Consider the following 15,998-nt stretch of genomic DNA (forward strand, 5'->3'; position numbering starts at 1 on the left):
TTATCTTATCCCCAACCTCCTATGCTGTACCTGGGGAGAAAAGAGGCAGTGTCTTTGTGTGAAAATTAATGTTTCACTGTCTGGATCAATTTCACTTTGAATGGAGTTGAGAGAGGGCCTTAGACCCGAATCCTGCTCTAGGAATTAAGCAATGGAAGGCTGAGGCATGAAGAACTCTGATATGGATTGGGCTAAAGATCCAGACCTTCTATACAAGGAATCATTTGATATGAGAGCAGGCAGTCTGCTGGCTAACTGTCAGTAGTTTCTTTGCTCAGGCCAAGACTGTCTGCTTGTCACTTATCTGATGTATGTATCTGAAGATGATATGATAGACTTCCTGTCCATGCAGGTACATGGAATGTTCAAGATTTCAGACCCTGAAGTCTTCTCAATCACACAGAGGATACCAGAATACTTCACACACACTGTCTCATGCTTACACTTTCACATATACATACATTTACAAATATATATCCAAATCAGACATGCATTCCCACTCTTACATATACAATATTTCCAGCCATACCAAAGTATCAATAAACATAAAAATGTTTTAATATGTCCTTTAACAGAAAATTCATCTGCTAGCCACATAAAAAATAAAAGATGTTGACTTTTAGATGCCTAATCCTGTGCTGTTAGGAATTTCACTGCTAAGTCAACTCTACACTCACTTCTTGGTTTACAGACAACTTTCCCCCTTAATGCTTCAACACAAAGGTAGGCAACTCAGGACTGGGCTAGGACATTGAAAGAAATTATTTTAAAAGTTCTGCTGTAGCACTGTGTAGAAAAGACCAAGTGATAAGTGAATAAAAAATACTTAGCAAGGAATGATTCATTCACCTTCAGTTTGTTATGCCTCTAGGAGGATTTTCCTTTTTTTTCCTAGGAGAATTTTCCCTGTTTAGCCCTTCTCCTGCTTCTAGGATAGAGGAAATCTTTTCCCACTGCATGAGAACACTCTCAGTTAAGTCTAGAATCCCAGAATCTTGACCCAGAGAAAACAGCCTTCTCTTCCATTGAAGAAGCTTTTGTCTTGCTCCATTTTCCTTTCTAGGTGCTAAGTTGCTTCAGTCATGACCAACTCTTTGTGACTCCATGGACCATAGCCCACCAGGCTCCTCTATCCATGGGATTCTCCAGGCAAGACTACTATAGTGGGTTGTCATGCCCTCCTCCAGGGAATTTTCCCTACCCAGAAATCAAACTCGCATCTCTTACATCTCCTGCATTGGCAGGCAGGTTCTTTACCACTAGCGCCACCTTTCCTTTCTAAGGCTTCACTTTTTCCAGATCACTAAAAAAAGGAATAAACTCCTTCTTGTGGAAGAAATTTCTTTCTTAGCTACAGCTTTGTGGTTTTACGTATGATTTCAATAGACCCAGCTTTTCATACACAAGCCTGATATCCCCACAAGGGACTCACACACAGCACCACAGAGAAACACATGGACTATGTAAGCAGTCTGTTGGAGAAGGAAATGGCAACCCACTCCAGTATTCTTGCCTGGAGAATTTCATGGATAGAGGAGCCTGGTGGGCTACAGTCTATGGGGTTGCAAAGAGTCAGACATGACTGAGCAACCATGACTAAGCAGTCTGTACTTTTAATAGTTGTATTCTGAGAACTTTGCCCTCTATTTCCTGTCAAAAGTGTCTTGTTTTCTTTTATTATGAAGACCCAGACTCCCCAGATAGGTTTCCTTTCCCAACTAGTTCAGCCAGAGACTGTGAGACTTGGGTTGACATCACAATATTCCTTTTCTCAAGAGCTGTGCTTTTGGTGGGTGGGGCCGGGGGAGGGGTGGCCCTGGCATGAGTCATCTCCACTTAGCCTACCTTATATCAAGTATGAATTAGTAGCCACAACAGGCCTCAGCTGGGCCATGTCTGGAGAACTGGGGTGGGGGTACAACATCACAAAATACCTGGCCCCAGTCTGGTCACTCATCCCCTTTGGGGCAACAAGGAAACCAGTCTGTGGCCTGAGAACGCAACACCTGAAACGGAGGCCAGAGGAAGTATTTTTCCACCCTCACCCCTCTGCCCCTGCTTCCACCTGCTCCCCATCTGCCCACCCACTAAGGTCCATGCCACATGCCATCGCTCGAACACCCAGGATGGCCCAGTGTGGGCATCATTCAGGGCTGCCTGCAGAGAAGAACATCTCTCTGGGTGTCCCTTGGGTGATAGTAAAGACACCAGGCAAGCAGGAAGACTTTGTGATAGCCAATGATACCTCGGTGAGGCAGTTCAAGGAGAAGCTATCAGCTCACTTTAAATGCCAAATGGACCAACTAGTGCTTGTCTTCATGGGCCGTCTTCTTAAAGACCATGACGTGCTGACCCAGAGGGGGATCCTGGACGGTCATACCATCCACGTGGTCATCAAGTCCAAAAAAGGCTCTAGATCCCTAGCCCATTTCTCCCAGGACCTGTCGACCAATAAGCCCGGCCGCCAGGACAAAAACACCAAAGGAAAGAGCAGTGGGCTATACCAACCTGCTGGTGTGGGTTACACCCCAGTGGAATCAGCTCTCTCAGAGGATGTGCCCAAGGTGCACACCCAGGACTTGAAAGTGGGTAGTCTAGAGCGCATAGCACAGATACTGGAGAATCCTAGCATCCAGCAACTCCTGTCCAACACAGACTTCATGAGACAGTTCATCTCAGAACACCTAAACATGCAGCAATTGATGCAGCAGAACCCAGAGGTCTCACACATCCTTGACAATTCTGAGATCCTGTGGCAGACTCTGGAGCTGGCCAGGAACCTGGCAGTGATTCAAGAGATAATGCAGATCCAGCAACCTGCACAGAATCTTGACAGTCCACCGAATCCACAGTCATATGTAGGCTTAGAGACTGTCCCAGGATGGGACAATGCCTCGGGTCAGAGTTCTGCTGATTTCAATGATCAGATGCTCAACAGCGCACAAGATCCACTTGGGAGCAACATTTTCACAGCTCTCCTGGGAGGACAAGTGCCAGAGCAAGTCCAGTTTTCACTCCCATCTCCACCAACACCCCAGGAACGGCAGGAACATCTCTCACAGCCCCCTACAGCCCAAGTCATCTATGCTAGTTCTCAAGGTGTATCTTCAATCACTTCAGCCAATTCTACCCCCAACATGGCAAATCATACTTCCAGGGCCAGTACTTCTAACTCCACTAATGGTCCCAGTCATGCTTGTGCAGTGGAGCAGCCAATTGGGGTACCAGCCTTACCTAGCAGAGAGCTCAACCAGCTGCCCCAGGCAGAAGACAAAGATGCCACCATTTCTCTAGATAGCTCTGACCAGAAATTAGATGATCTCCAGCAATCAAATGAGGAGACCAGCTCCCAGATCACAGGAAGCATGATGCAACTGCTTTTGAACAACCCTTCCCTGGCAGCCCAGATAATGTTGTTCATGAGTGTGCCCCAGCTGAGTGAACAGTGGAAGCAGCAACTGCCTGCATTTCTGCAGCAGACTCAGTTGTCTGATATACTTACAGCTCTAGCCAACCCTAAAGCATCACAAGCAATACTGCAGATTGAGCAGAGTCTGCAGCTGTTGACCACTGAGGCTCCTGTTCTTCTACCCTGGGTTGCCCCCTACCTATGGGGCCTGGGCTGGCTTCCTGCACCCAGCTGCAGCTACCCTGACACAGTGCCCTGGACCTAGGATGTGTCCAATATGGCTGAGCCTAAAGGACCTGAGTCCTGTCCCAAATCAGGAACAGTCCTACAGAGGCTACAGTCCCTAGCTGGAGATGCTTCCCACCCTCTACAAGCCCCTAAGACTTGTTTCAGCAAGCAAATGGAATCTCTCCAGGCCATGGGATTTGAAAACTATCATGCCAATCTGCAGGCCCTCATTGCCACTGAGGGAGACACCAACGCTGCCATCCAGAAGCTCAGGAGATCCCAGGGATCCTAACCACTGGGCCTACCTATTTGCTTTGCTACCTGCCTGCCAACCCGTTTGACTACCTCATCTGCCTTCATCTTTTCTGGTGCTTCTGGTCAGGAGAAGTCCTAGAATGGGAAAAACCAAACAGTGCTTTCTTTACTGAATAATAGACCATTGGCCATAGCTGAGAGACCTGTCAATAAAATGGCTACATCAACTTGACCCCATCTGAAGTTTGGCTTTTTTTTTTTTTTTTTTTTTTACAAAAAAGGCAGTTGTCAATGTATAATAACCCTACCTCACCTACCATACATGCATGAGAACACACACACACAACCACATGCATATATTCAAATAGAAAAGCATATTTGCACCCACAGAATTACATGTACAGATATCATGTCATGCTCACATATCCAAGAACATGCACATATAACCTCAAACACATATGCACACATGGCTAACAGCCAAAGATTCACATATATAGGCATATAAAGTTACCACACAGTACACATAATCACGTGTGTAGACAGCTGCACACAAATGCTTAGAGACCCAAAACAGACACACATGTAGGGAAGACAGTCGTAACATACTCATACGAAAAGAGGGAAATACATATATGTGTGTTCAAGGGTGTCCAACTCCTTGCAACCTCATGGACTACAACTTGCCAGGCTCCTCTGTCCATGGAATTCTCAAGGTAAGAATACTGGCGTAGGTTACCATTCCCTACTCTAGGAAATTCAGCTGAATGTATAGCTACATGAGGTGTTGATAAGTGCTATAAAGAAAAATGCAATGGATAAACTGTTCTAAATGGGGGATCATCAAGGAAGGCCTCTCTGAAAGGAGACAGTTAAGCAGAAATCAGAAGAACTTGGGAGAGCAAAACATACAATTCCAGGCAATGTTCCAGTCAGAGAAGGCTGTATAAGAGGATAAACTGTGAGATAAGAGTACTCTTGTTGTGTTTGAAGAATAACAAGGGACAGTGTAGCTGAAGAGGAGTGAACTAAAAAATGTAGGGTCGAGGAGGAAGAGAATTATTAGAAATCATGAAGAGCTTTGTATATCTGGTGATCACTTTGGATTTTACTATGAATATGAAAGAAAATCATTGCTGGATTTTAGTAAAGGAATAGAGTGGTTCAATATGTCAGTCTGGCTGCTGAGAGAGGAATACTCTTGTAGAAGAGAAAGCTGGAAGCAGGAACACTGGAGCAGCGGAGGAGATGAGGGATATTCATATTTGTGTGGTCCTCATAGGTCACCCATCCTTCAGCCCTGACAGGACCATCAGCAAGAGTAAAGGAAGCTTCATTAAGCTCCCAGTGCTTCAGTAAATCTGCTGCCAAAGATCCCACTCCACCACCATGACCTATCAAAAAGAAACAGGTCAAGAAAGAAGTGAAGTGAAGTGATAGTCACTCAGTCATGTCTGACTCTTGGTGACCCATGGACTATAGTCAGCCAGTCTCCTCTATTCATGGATTTCTCCAGGAAAGAATACTGGAGTGGGTAGCCATTCCCTTTTCCAGGGGATCTTCCTGACCCAGGGTGTCCGTCATTGCAGGAGGATTCTTTAACTGTCTGGGCCATCAAGGAAACCTGACTCAGTGGGTAAGGAATCTGCCTGCAATGCAAGAGACACAGGAGATGCAGGTTCGCTCCATGAGTAGGGAAGATCCCCTGGAGAAGGAAATGGCAATCCACTCCAGCATCTTTGCTTGAAAAATCCCCTGGACAGAGGAACCTGGTGGGCTATAGTCCAAAGGGTCACAAAGAGTCAGACACAACTGAGTGACAAAGACTCAGAGTTGGAGAAATGCACCACAAATTCCAGCCTGACTGAGAATACTGGAGCGGATTGCCATTTCCTTCTCCCGAGAATCTTTCCCACCCAGGGATCAAACCCGGGTCTCCTGCATTGCAGGCAGATTCTTTACCATCTGAGCCACAGGGAAGCCCCCTCAAGAAAGAAAATTATAGCTAGAAACAGATTTTTCACCTCCCCATTAAGATATCTCTATTAATCCAATTAAACCTTTTATCCTCAGTTTACATAAGGAACCCAAATTCTCCAGATTATCTTCCTGATTCTCTCAATATGCTCTGAAATTCCCTGATCTGACTCAGTTTCCACTTGTTGGTTTTTCCCACCCTACCTTTTAAGATGCAGTTTAGCAACAGTGAAACTCATACCTACAACCTTCCCTCGCAGTGTTCCCTCACCTTTTTGCTGTGACTAATATCTGGGTGTTCACTGAGAAGACTGCTTCTCCAGTGGTGATGACTGTTTCTTTCATTCTCTGTGGACTTAGAAGTGGGGTACATGTCCTCCATGTACCTACTTGAGGTTCCAAACATAGTTTTCTAGCTTCAACACTACTCAATCTATCATAATTATTCTGATACAATACCCACCTAGCAAACTCACAATGGTTATAACAGTTACATCCAACCCTGCCTAATCTCTGTGTAGGCACAGAAAATCATATAACTGTGCTGACTAGTCTTATTTAAATTTATTACCAAGGCTTTAGTTGGTCTGTTTGTATGGCTAATACATTTTCTTATTTTAACGCTTTTTTCTAGAATCTGTATCAGAGATCACCTGGAGGATGTGTTAAAACCCCCAGATTTCCGAGCTTCATTCCAAGAGTTTCTGATTCTGTGAATCTATAGGAAGGCCTGTAGATCAGAATCTGCATAGGCCTACAAATTCTGCATAGCTGACAATTTCCAGGTGATGCTGATGATACTGATCTAAGGACCACACTTGGAGATACAATGCTCTAGCCAATTCTCTCCCTTATTCTTTGAGATGATCATTTCATACCTCTTATACTCTTCTAAAACCTTCAACAGCCCTTTACTATCTATTCTCAGTCTCAGGTGATATTTTCCTTATTCCAACAAGAAGACAAAAGTGACCAAAAGCGACTTTCACCTTTGTCTGCCACCAAGTCAACCAACTAACTTGCATCTACACCTGTATACTCCACCCTGCATGCTGTTTTAATGAATAAACTGTCCATGATCCTAAATCAAACTCTTCACTTGGGCATTTGATTCCAGTCCCTCTATCTTCTTAACAATTTGTTCTTGCAACTCTTTTCTCTTTCTCCTGCATCACTGTGTTCTTCCTCATTGGATTGTTCCCATTAGAATAAAAGTATATTATAATTGTCTCATCTTAACAAAACAAAAAAACAACAAAAAAAGATTTATTCCCCATTTCTGTGCAGCCATCAGCCTTTTCTCATTTACTCTTATTGGATCCACTTCCTTTCCAACCCATTTACTTTTAAACCCACTCCAGTCAGGTTTTATGGCCTCACCACTCTTCCAGACTTGGTCTCATCGTGGCCCTCAGTCTAACTGGTCTCTCTTGTTCAAATGCAGTAGCCAGTTCTCAGTCCTCACTAGCAGAATCATTTGACACATTTGTTTACTCTCTTTTTTTATACTTTGTCTTCATTTGACTTCTTTGTCTCTCTAATTTCCTTTTCTGACTCAATGTTTTATTTCTTCTCAATTTCCTTTGCTGAATTCATCCAATCTCTCAGACTTCTAAATATCGTACTGTCCATAATTCAGTCTTTTTACCTCTGTCCTTTTACTATACACACACACACACACACACACACACACAGTTCCACATACTCTGCTGATGCTGATGAAGTCAGCCTCACAGTGTAGAACTACCTTCTTAACATTTCCATTTGGATATGAAACAGACATCTCAAATATATATATAAAACTGTACTTAATTTTCTGTTTAACAGCCTTATTTCCTGGTCTTTTTACCTCAATAAATAGTGAATCCACTCTTTGAATTTTTCTGAGGGATAATAATAATAGGGAAAAAAGGTAAAATAAAAGTTTATTTCATCCTGAACCTCTCTTTCATACTCTACATCCTACTCATCAGAAAGTCAATATGTTGATTGATGTATCATGGCTAATGTTGAATCAGAGAGGACATAGGAACATAACAATGCCAAGAAGAGGCACAACTAGCAAGTAGCTGAATTGGGGTCTTCGTGGGGACATAAGAGCTCAAGAAGCCTTTTTTAATTGTCCAACCCCTGTCTGAATATCCACATATGACCTACCAGGTTGTGTGAAAGCAGAACACTTGGGGTGAGAAGGAAGGGTCAGCCCAGAACCCTCACTATGAAGAAGGCAATTGAAATAATGGAAGTAGGAGAGTTGAAGGGTGGGGGAAGACAAAGCCCCCAGGAATCCCAAGTACCTTGGAGAAGTCGCAAGAATCTATTGTATGAGGCCGTGATGTCAGTGCTGAGATCACAGAGGTGACCTGGTGGAGTGAGTTCTGATGCAGAAGGTTTCAGGGGTGGCTGTTCAGCAAGATGAGGGCAGTTTGGAGTCCTGTTTAAGAGGAAGGACGGGGCCACAGCTGATTGGTATGTATTCCCCAAACCAGGTCCTTCAGGCTGCCCTTGCCCTTCATTCATCAACTATAAGCCTAGCCTCTTTCCTAGGGCTTCAGATTTCCCTCCCATGACCCTCAACATCTCTCCAACCCCAAATCCTCCCAAGGCATCCTATCCCATGCCCTCATAGCCCCTTCTATGTGGACCATCTAGTTCCCCCACCCTGAGACCCCAGACCCTCCCCCTGCTCACCTTTCCTTTCACCACTGCCCAGAAGGATGATGTCGGTCTCCCATCCCCCTCCCCCCAGCTGTGTCCCCACAGTCCTGGGCCTCCTGCTGCCCACCATGGCCAAAAGTGGAGAGGCCCTGCCACAGGGCAGCCCAGCGCTGGTCCAGGATCCCCACCTCATCAAGGTGACAGTGAAGACACCTAAGGACAAGGAGGATTTCTCAGTCACAGATACTTGCACCATCCAGCAGCTGAAGGAAGAGATATCCCAGCGCTTCAAGGCCCACCCTGATCAGCTGATCCTAATCTTTGCTGGCAAAATCCTCAAGGACCCTGACTCGCTGGCACAGTGCGGGGTCCGAGATGGCCTCACCGTCCACCTGGTCATCAAGATGCAGCGTCGCACCATGGGCAACGAGTGCCCAGCTGCTTCAGTCCCTACCCCAGCCCCGAGCCCTGGGTCCCTCCCTCAGCCGAGCTCCATTTACCCAGCAGATGGGTCACCTACCTTTAGCTTGGGTGTCCTCACGGGCCTCAGTGGGCTAGGCCTGAGCTTGGGTGGTTTCCTGGACCAGCCCAGTTCACTGGTGTGGCAGCACGTATCTGTGCCTGAATTTGTGGCTCAGATCATTGACGACCCCTTCATCCAGGGTCTGCTCTCCAACACCGGCCTGGTGCGCCAGCTGGTTCTTGACAATCCCCGTATGCAGCAACTGATCCAACACAACCCTGAGATTGGGCACATTCTCAACAATCCTGAAATCATGCGGCAGACTCTGGAGTTTCTACGTAACCCTGCCATGATGCAAGAGATGATGCGCAGCCAGGATCGGGCGCTCAGCAACCTGGAGAGCATCCCGGGTGGCTACAATGTGCTCCGAAACATGTATACAGATATTATGGACCCCATGCTTAATGCAGTCCAGGAGCAGTTTGGTGGCAATCCCTTTGCCACCACTACTACTGCTAATGCTACCAGCAGTAGCAGACAACCCTCAAGGACGGAGAATTGTGACCCTCTCCCCAACCCCTGGACTTCCACATATGCAGGCTCAGCTGGCACGAGGGGCAGGAGGCCTGGGGACCAGGATATATCTGAACTTAGAAATATGGTTCCCAATATTCTGGGGAATATAGGGCTCTATGACTATCTCCAACAATTGCATGAGACCCCCCAGTCCCTGGGAACCTATCTGCAGAGGATGGCATCTACCCTCAGTCCAAGCCAAGAACCACCTCCACCACCAGGAAGCCAAGTTCCTCCAGCTTCACCCTCATCCCAGGAACCTGAGTCAGGCCAGGCTCTCCCCAAGGAGTCAGTTGCAATCAAGGGAAAGCCCTCCTGCCCAGGCTTCCTGAGGTATCCCACGGAGAGCAGTGCTAGAAAAGATGGAGGTGAAGATGGTGCAGGGAACGGCTCCACTGGCCACAGCACCCACATGCCAGATCTTATCTCTGGGCTGGGGCCTGCTGCCAACAGGACTCCACTCGTTCCTTCCCCACCTTTGCCCACAGCAGCTACTACTGGAATCCCTGAGCATGTCTGGCTGCCGCCACCAGCTTATCCAAGATCTCTGAGGCCAACCAGCATGAGTCAGGCCCCACAGCTGCAGGACGAGGTGCGCTGGCAACTGCCACTGCTGCAGCACCTTCAGGCAGCCATGGCAAACCCACGTGCCATGCATGCCCTGCTGCAGATTGAGCAGGGTCTGCAGATCCTGGCTACTGAAGCCCCTCGTCTCTTCCTCTGGTTCATGCCTTGTCTAACAGGGCTGGGAAGTATGGCGGGAGATACAGAGCCTCGAGAGGGTTCCCTTGTGCCTGAGGAGCCTTCGCCTGCCCCAGCTCCTGAGGCTCCCTCAGCACAGGGCTCTATGGAGCTGGGCCTCCATTCCACCCCCTTCCTCCAGATGTTGCAAGCCTTGACTGGCACCAACCCCCAGCAGCCGACGCCTGAGACTCACTTCCGAGTGCAGCTAGAGCAACTGCGGGCCATGGGCTTCCTGAATCCTGAAGCCAATCTCCAGGCCCTCATTGCCACAGGAGGTGACGTGGATGCTGCTGTGGAGAAGCTGAGGCAGTTGTAGGAGCCGTAGTTGTTCAGACCGTATCTTTCCCTCTGCGCCTTCCCCCCCATAGCCCCCTTCCCTAACTCCCCCCCACCCCCAGCCATCCTTGAATGCAGCTGCACTATGAAGCAAATTTACTATGATGCTCTTTACTGCAGAGACAGTGTTGTTCCAGAGTCAATAAGGAAGAGAGAGAGCCAGAACAGGGTGGGGGTGCTGTAAGTGACCCAACCACCCCTGTCACTGTACCATCATGGGGTCACAGTCTGAGTTCTGCTAACGCCTATCGTGAGATATAATTACACCCAATCTCCAATGTCGTCTGCTGCCTGAGTCTGATTCTTTGTGGGTTATGAGAAAAGAGGGGGTGTATAGGAGGAAAGGTGGTGATAAGAACTATCTCTGCATGGATGGGAGGGCTTGGAGGGGAAACTGAAAGCTATGAGGTTAGAAGAAAAAGAGGCACAGGAAACACAGGAGGGCAAGCTGAGGACTGCAGCCTTCCATGTGTCCTTCCAAAGGTTCCCCAGATTTGGTGTCCTGCTGGAGCTGCCACCACATACTCTGTGCTCTTTGGAGCTCTCTACCACCAGCCAGACTGAAAAGTGGGCACAGCTTCTTATTTTTATTGTCCCTGAACTCCATCCCATGATTGGCTCTCAATTTTTGGATTTGATCCTGATACCTGAGACAGCAATAGAGCAGGAATCAGGCTGAGTTCTAAGATTCCCTGATCTCATCGAGTTTACAAAGCTACTGTCCTTGGTAGCCAGATTTGTAGTTGATTCCACTGCCATGGATCCAGCTTGTCCAGGGTTTTGTCTTTCTTGTACTATTGCCCTCAGAAATTGATTACCTAACCTGTGCTTGGCATTCTGCTAGGGACTGGGAATTCAATATGAGTAAAAGAGGCTTGATACTGCCTTTATGAATTTATGATGGTAGCCGGAACTGTTCAAACAGTACTCATTATATATAATCACAAGCTATGGTAAGTGTTATAAAAGATGGGCATCTGTGAAATAGCAAAACAGAGGCTTGATCTAATCTAAGGAGACAGGCAAGGCTTGTGAGTGTGAACTCTAAGCTAAAAATCTAAAAAAGTGGTAAGAATTAAGTAGGTAAAATTTTGAGGGAAGAGGGAAGAGTATTCCAGTAAAAAAGCCATTATGTACAAAGGTGCTGAGGGAGGGTGTGCATAGCACACAGGAGGTGCCTTCAGCCTCTCAGACTAAAATCCAATTTGCTCAGGGATGCTTCCCAAAACCTACATGCTTCTGGGGCAGAAGTGTTACAATTCACTTGTCAAGTGAGTGAACCATGGCTTCCAGCCCATAAGTGTGCCCGTGGGCTCACATGGGTAAATACATCATGGAGTAACGCACTAACTCAAAATGCATATTCACGCTTTAGTACACTTTCACATGCAAACTTATGTGCACGTGTCTGAGCATACATACAAAACACAGTCTGTTAGAGTTTTATCATAGATGTGTTAAAAACAGATAATGCTATATTCCTGTCAGGGTTTACCAGGTGGCGCTAGTAGTAAAGAACCCAGCTGCCAATGCAGAAGACATAAGAGATGCAGATTCCATCCCCACGTCAGGAGTATGTCCTGGAGGATGGCATGGCGAACCTCTCCAGTATTCTTGCCTGGAGAATCCTACGGACAGAGGAGCCTGGCGGGCTACAATCCATAGTGTCTCAAAGAGTTGGACACAACTGAGCAGCTTAGCAAGCACACATCATAATCCAGTCAAGAAAAGAAAAGGGTCTTTGAAAGAGAATATCACTATAGTAGAACGTGGCCACGGTGTGTATATGTGTTTAAATGTCAGAGACTCAGTTTGGGGAGTCTTTTTAGGGAGAAACAAAAATTCTGCCTGGAACCTAGGATACTTGGATCAACCTGCCTTTACCTGTTAGCTACCATCACGTGACTTAGAGATAAAATGAGTTTTGGGGGAAACTTTCTCCCATTGTTTTAAGTTTCAATCTCCAGTGGAGCACAAGGCTTTAAGACTCCTTTCTACTCCCTCTTCACTCCCCATCAGTGGGGGGGGGGGAGGGCGGCTCTTGTCCACATCCAATGAGCTGTTGTTTATGGTGGTGCTAGGCGAAAGGCAGAGGAAAGTCTTGCTTCTTCATTTCCTGTAACTAAGAAGGCTCCGGGCTGCTTCTGACTGCCAGAGTTATACATTGTAATCTCTAATTTCAATGCTTGGAAATAAGATAGGTCTGAGAATAAACTCAGGGAGAGAAATGTTGCTTTTATCTGCCTGTCATATGGGCCAAGAAAAGCCTGAGGGTTCATGTGACATAAATTCCAGCTTACCAGAGAAGGCTGTAGGTGGAAATCTGGGTCTAAAAGTTCTGGGTAGGGAAGAAAGTTCTCATTTATTGGATTGTTTTCTTTTCCTGAACTATGGAGAGCCCTTTACAGTTGATTGGGTGTTTGGAATCTTTGCTCAGGCCTCATCAGAGACTGAACTCATCAGCCTATGTTTCGCTCCATGGTGAGTCCAAAGGAAGCAGATTCCTGGGGTGGGGAAGGTCACTGTCCACCCAGCAGCTGATGTAGGACTTAGCACATGGGAAACATTCAGTAAATGATTGAATAAATGAATGTTGAATGATGAGTGAAGAAGTGAATGACCAAATGATAAAGAGGTTGAGGAGAATAGGTAGATATGAATCAAATAAACAATCTTAGAGGACCAGGCCTTCTGCTTGGGAAAAATAAAGTTTTGGAGTTTAAGATAGAGGAGACGCCTGCAGGCTGAGGTTACTGAAAGGGCAGGCCTCCAGAGATATCATATTTACAGTCCCTGCTCTGACTCTCACACTGCATTAGCTGGGCCTTGGAAGGACCCTACCTAAGAGGTTGGGTAGATGGAAGAGAAACAGACTCATAGTTTTGGTTATCCTGGGCCTAGCATGACCTGAATATTCCCAAAGAAAATCTACCCCTTCCTCAGACCAAGAGGTTTTCTAGAAGGTCAAAGAGCAGTGAAGATTGAAATGCTGATCTGCATCATAAATAGCCAGCCAGGTAGCTGGACAGCAACTTAAGAGAGAAGTATTACAAACCAGAAAGTGTTTTTATGTATTTATATTTTTTACTATTTGATGATGTTTCCCTAATATCTCTGTTATAAATACATGGGTACATTTTTTCCTGGATATCTTAGGGTTTTACTACTTACATTTAATTTTAAATAACAGGTGATGTTATTGAGGCTTTCCTCTAGCCAGCCCCTCTTCCAAGCTCTTTACATCTGAATCCACACAATTATCTTTTACTCCTAACTTCAAATGAGAAAAACAGAGGCATAGAGAGAGAGGAAGTACATTGCTTAAAATTGTACAGTTCTTATATAATAGAGCCAGGATTTGAAATTAGACAATGTACTTCCAGAGTCTACAATCTTAGCTGCTTCAGTAAATCAAGTTAATTAACACTTTAATTCTTACCCATGGAAAGTGAAAAGGGGCAGGATTTGTGGTATTTGATTGGAATTTTTACACCTCTGACTCCTGCAACTATCTACACTGGATTGAAATTGAAATATTTTCATTACCGTATCCTGCGTGTATGTACATGTGTATCTCTGACATAAAAAATGAACAGCACGAGAGTCGCAAGATAACTAGGGACACAGCGTTTCAGATGTTAATCGCTCTGAGAAACCACTCCAAAGAGGTAGGGGGAAGGCCAGTATATATAGGTGATTTTGGTGAATGGTACATGCAAAATCAAGAACATATTTTTACAGAGTGTCTCATAAGGGTTACTGCTAGTCACGAGGAGCAGACACCATCATTAAGGGATTTAGTGCTTTTCTAGGTATGAGGAGATGCAGGAATGGGGCCAGTTGGCTCTGGAAAATAGTTATCTGAAGACCTGTCCTGTCACTTTTTCCAGAGCATGGGGTGCCTCATTTCTGCTCTCCACCCTGAACTCCCTTCAGGGGCTGTTGAAGGTCAGCAGCATCACACAATTTAATCCTTGTAGAGGGAGCTGACATGTGCCAATGGCAAGTGTCCATTTGTAGTTGACAGTATTTATGTTTTGTTTTTTTTTTTAATTTAATCTGCTAGTTCTACACAAAAGAGTTAAAGTTTAAGCAGGCAGTCCAAGGCCTTTTAAGGAGGAGGTGAACATTCTCACTCAGGCTTTCCCTAGCTTTGTGCAGCAATGTATCTTACCCAAGAACTGGCCTTTCTTTAGCTAAGGAGCTAATGATCACACAGCACAACGTCTTACTGATGGAAATGCTTTTCTTAGGCTCCATGCTAATGATTATAATTGTAACAAACCTTGCCTGGGAACCTGTTTCTTAAGACTTGTACCTCTGATTACACACAAAAGTATATCTAGCCCTTGGCTAATCTTGTGCCAAAGTTATCTCAGGATGTGCCTTGGGAAAGGGTCTGGTGCAACTCTTACAATCTTGAGGTATTCTTTTTATCTATTCTCAGCAGCTAATTGAAAAGTATATAAAGCCCCGCTTAAACTAGTGAGGCAGGTGCTCTCCTGCCCCCTTCTGATGTCTATGTCAGAAGCTTTCTTGGTCCTGTTACTCTAAATAAAATTTTGCACACAAAGCTCTCAGTGACTGAGACCTGTCTTTGGTCTTGGAGTTAAATCTTGTCCTTCGGAGACCATGAATCTAGTGGCACTGTTCACCGTTCACCATAAGCCATCACAGACTTCAGTTTTAATTTTGAAATATTTAGTGACAAAATTCTCAATGCTTAACTCATTATTCCTTTGCAAAATGCCATTGTCCAATTTTGTTTTCTAAATATACTCTATAGTAGCTGTCAAATTCCATATAAGACCAAAGAAGATCTTCACTGGCTCTTAATTACATATGAATATATGGATATTAGAGAAGAATTGAGGGATTTGCAATAGACAATCTTTCCTTTTCAAATAAAGACTGTTCCCATTCAAGTTTCCCTTGTTTCCCTTTAAAGAACTGTAATTTCTTCACATAAGTCTAGCTTGGGTTTAAGCCTACATATTTGCAGTTTATTTTCAGAACAGATATTGCTGTAGGGAACTATGCTGTCACCAGTACACTATGAATTATTAGTTTAGTTTCTTTGATTCTTGTGCAAACATGTGCATCCTTGAAAAATAAAATTTTGACTCTTCTAATAATTAAACCTCTTTACTAGATGCATGACTTGTTTTCTCAGTTTAAAAGATATATATATGATAGAATGCATTATGCATAATATATATGCATATTAGATAATACAGATAAGTAAAATAAGAATATAAAAGTCAGCAACAATTCCACTACCCAGATAACACTGCTAACACCATGATGGTTGTCTTTCCACTTATTTTACAAAATTGTGATTATATTGTGCATAAT

At 45.0% G+C, this 15,998-nt stretch overlaps 2 protein-coding genes across 2 annotated transcripts; both read left to right on the forward strand.

Annotated features, from left to right (window-relative positions):
- The first annotated feature begins 1,838 nt into the window (after positions 1-1,838).
- UBQLNL (ubiquilin like) lies at positions 1,839-10,925 on the forward strand. Its single transcript, XM_081539173.1, has 2 exons — positions 1,839-8,335; positions 10,764-10,925. The coding sequence occupies exon 1, from the start codon at positions 1,893-1,895 to the stop codon at positions 3,672-3,674; it is 1,782 nt and encodes a 593-aa protein (XP_081395299.1). The 5' UTR covers positions 1,839-1,892; the 3' UTR covers positions 3,675-8,335; positions 10,764-10,925.
- UBQLN3 (ubiquilin 3) lies at positions 8,252-10,925 on the forward strand. The gene is made up of 2 exons (XM_081539172.1): positions 8,252-8,335; positions 8,616-10,925. The coding sequence occupies exon 2, from the start codon at positions 8,653-8,655 to the stop codon at positions 10,621-10,623; it is 1,971 nt and encodes a 656-aa protein (XP_081395298.1). The 5' UTR covers positions 8,252-8,335; positions 8,616-8,652; the 3' UTR covers positions 10,624-10,925.
- Positions 10,926-15,998: the final 5,073 nt, after the last annotated feature.

The sequence above is a fragment of the Giraffa tippelskirchi genome, chromosome 11 (assembly GCF_054371585.1).
Source record: "Giraffa tippelskirchi isolate mGirTip1 chromosome 11, T2T-mGirTip1v1.2.pri, whole genome shotgun sequence".
In the NCBI taxonomy this organism is placed as follows: domain Eukaryota; kingdom Metazoa; phylum Chordata; class Mammalia; order Artiodactyla; family Giraffidae; genus Giraffa; species Giraffa tippelskirchi.

Bases quoted from the DNA above. Each gene is read 5' to 3' on its own strand.
- UBQLNL (XM_081539173.1), top strand. From the start codon at position 1,893: ATGTCTGGAGAACTGGGGTGGGGGTACAACATCACAAAATACCTGGCC.
- UBQLN3 (XM_081539172.1), top strand. From the start codon at position 8,653: ATGGCCAAAAGTGGAGAGGCCCTGCCACAGGGCAGCCCAGCGCTGGTC.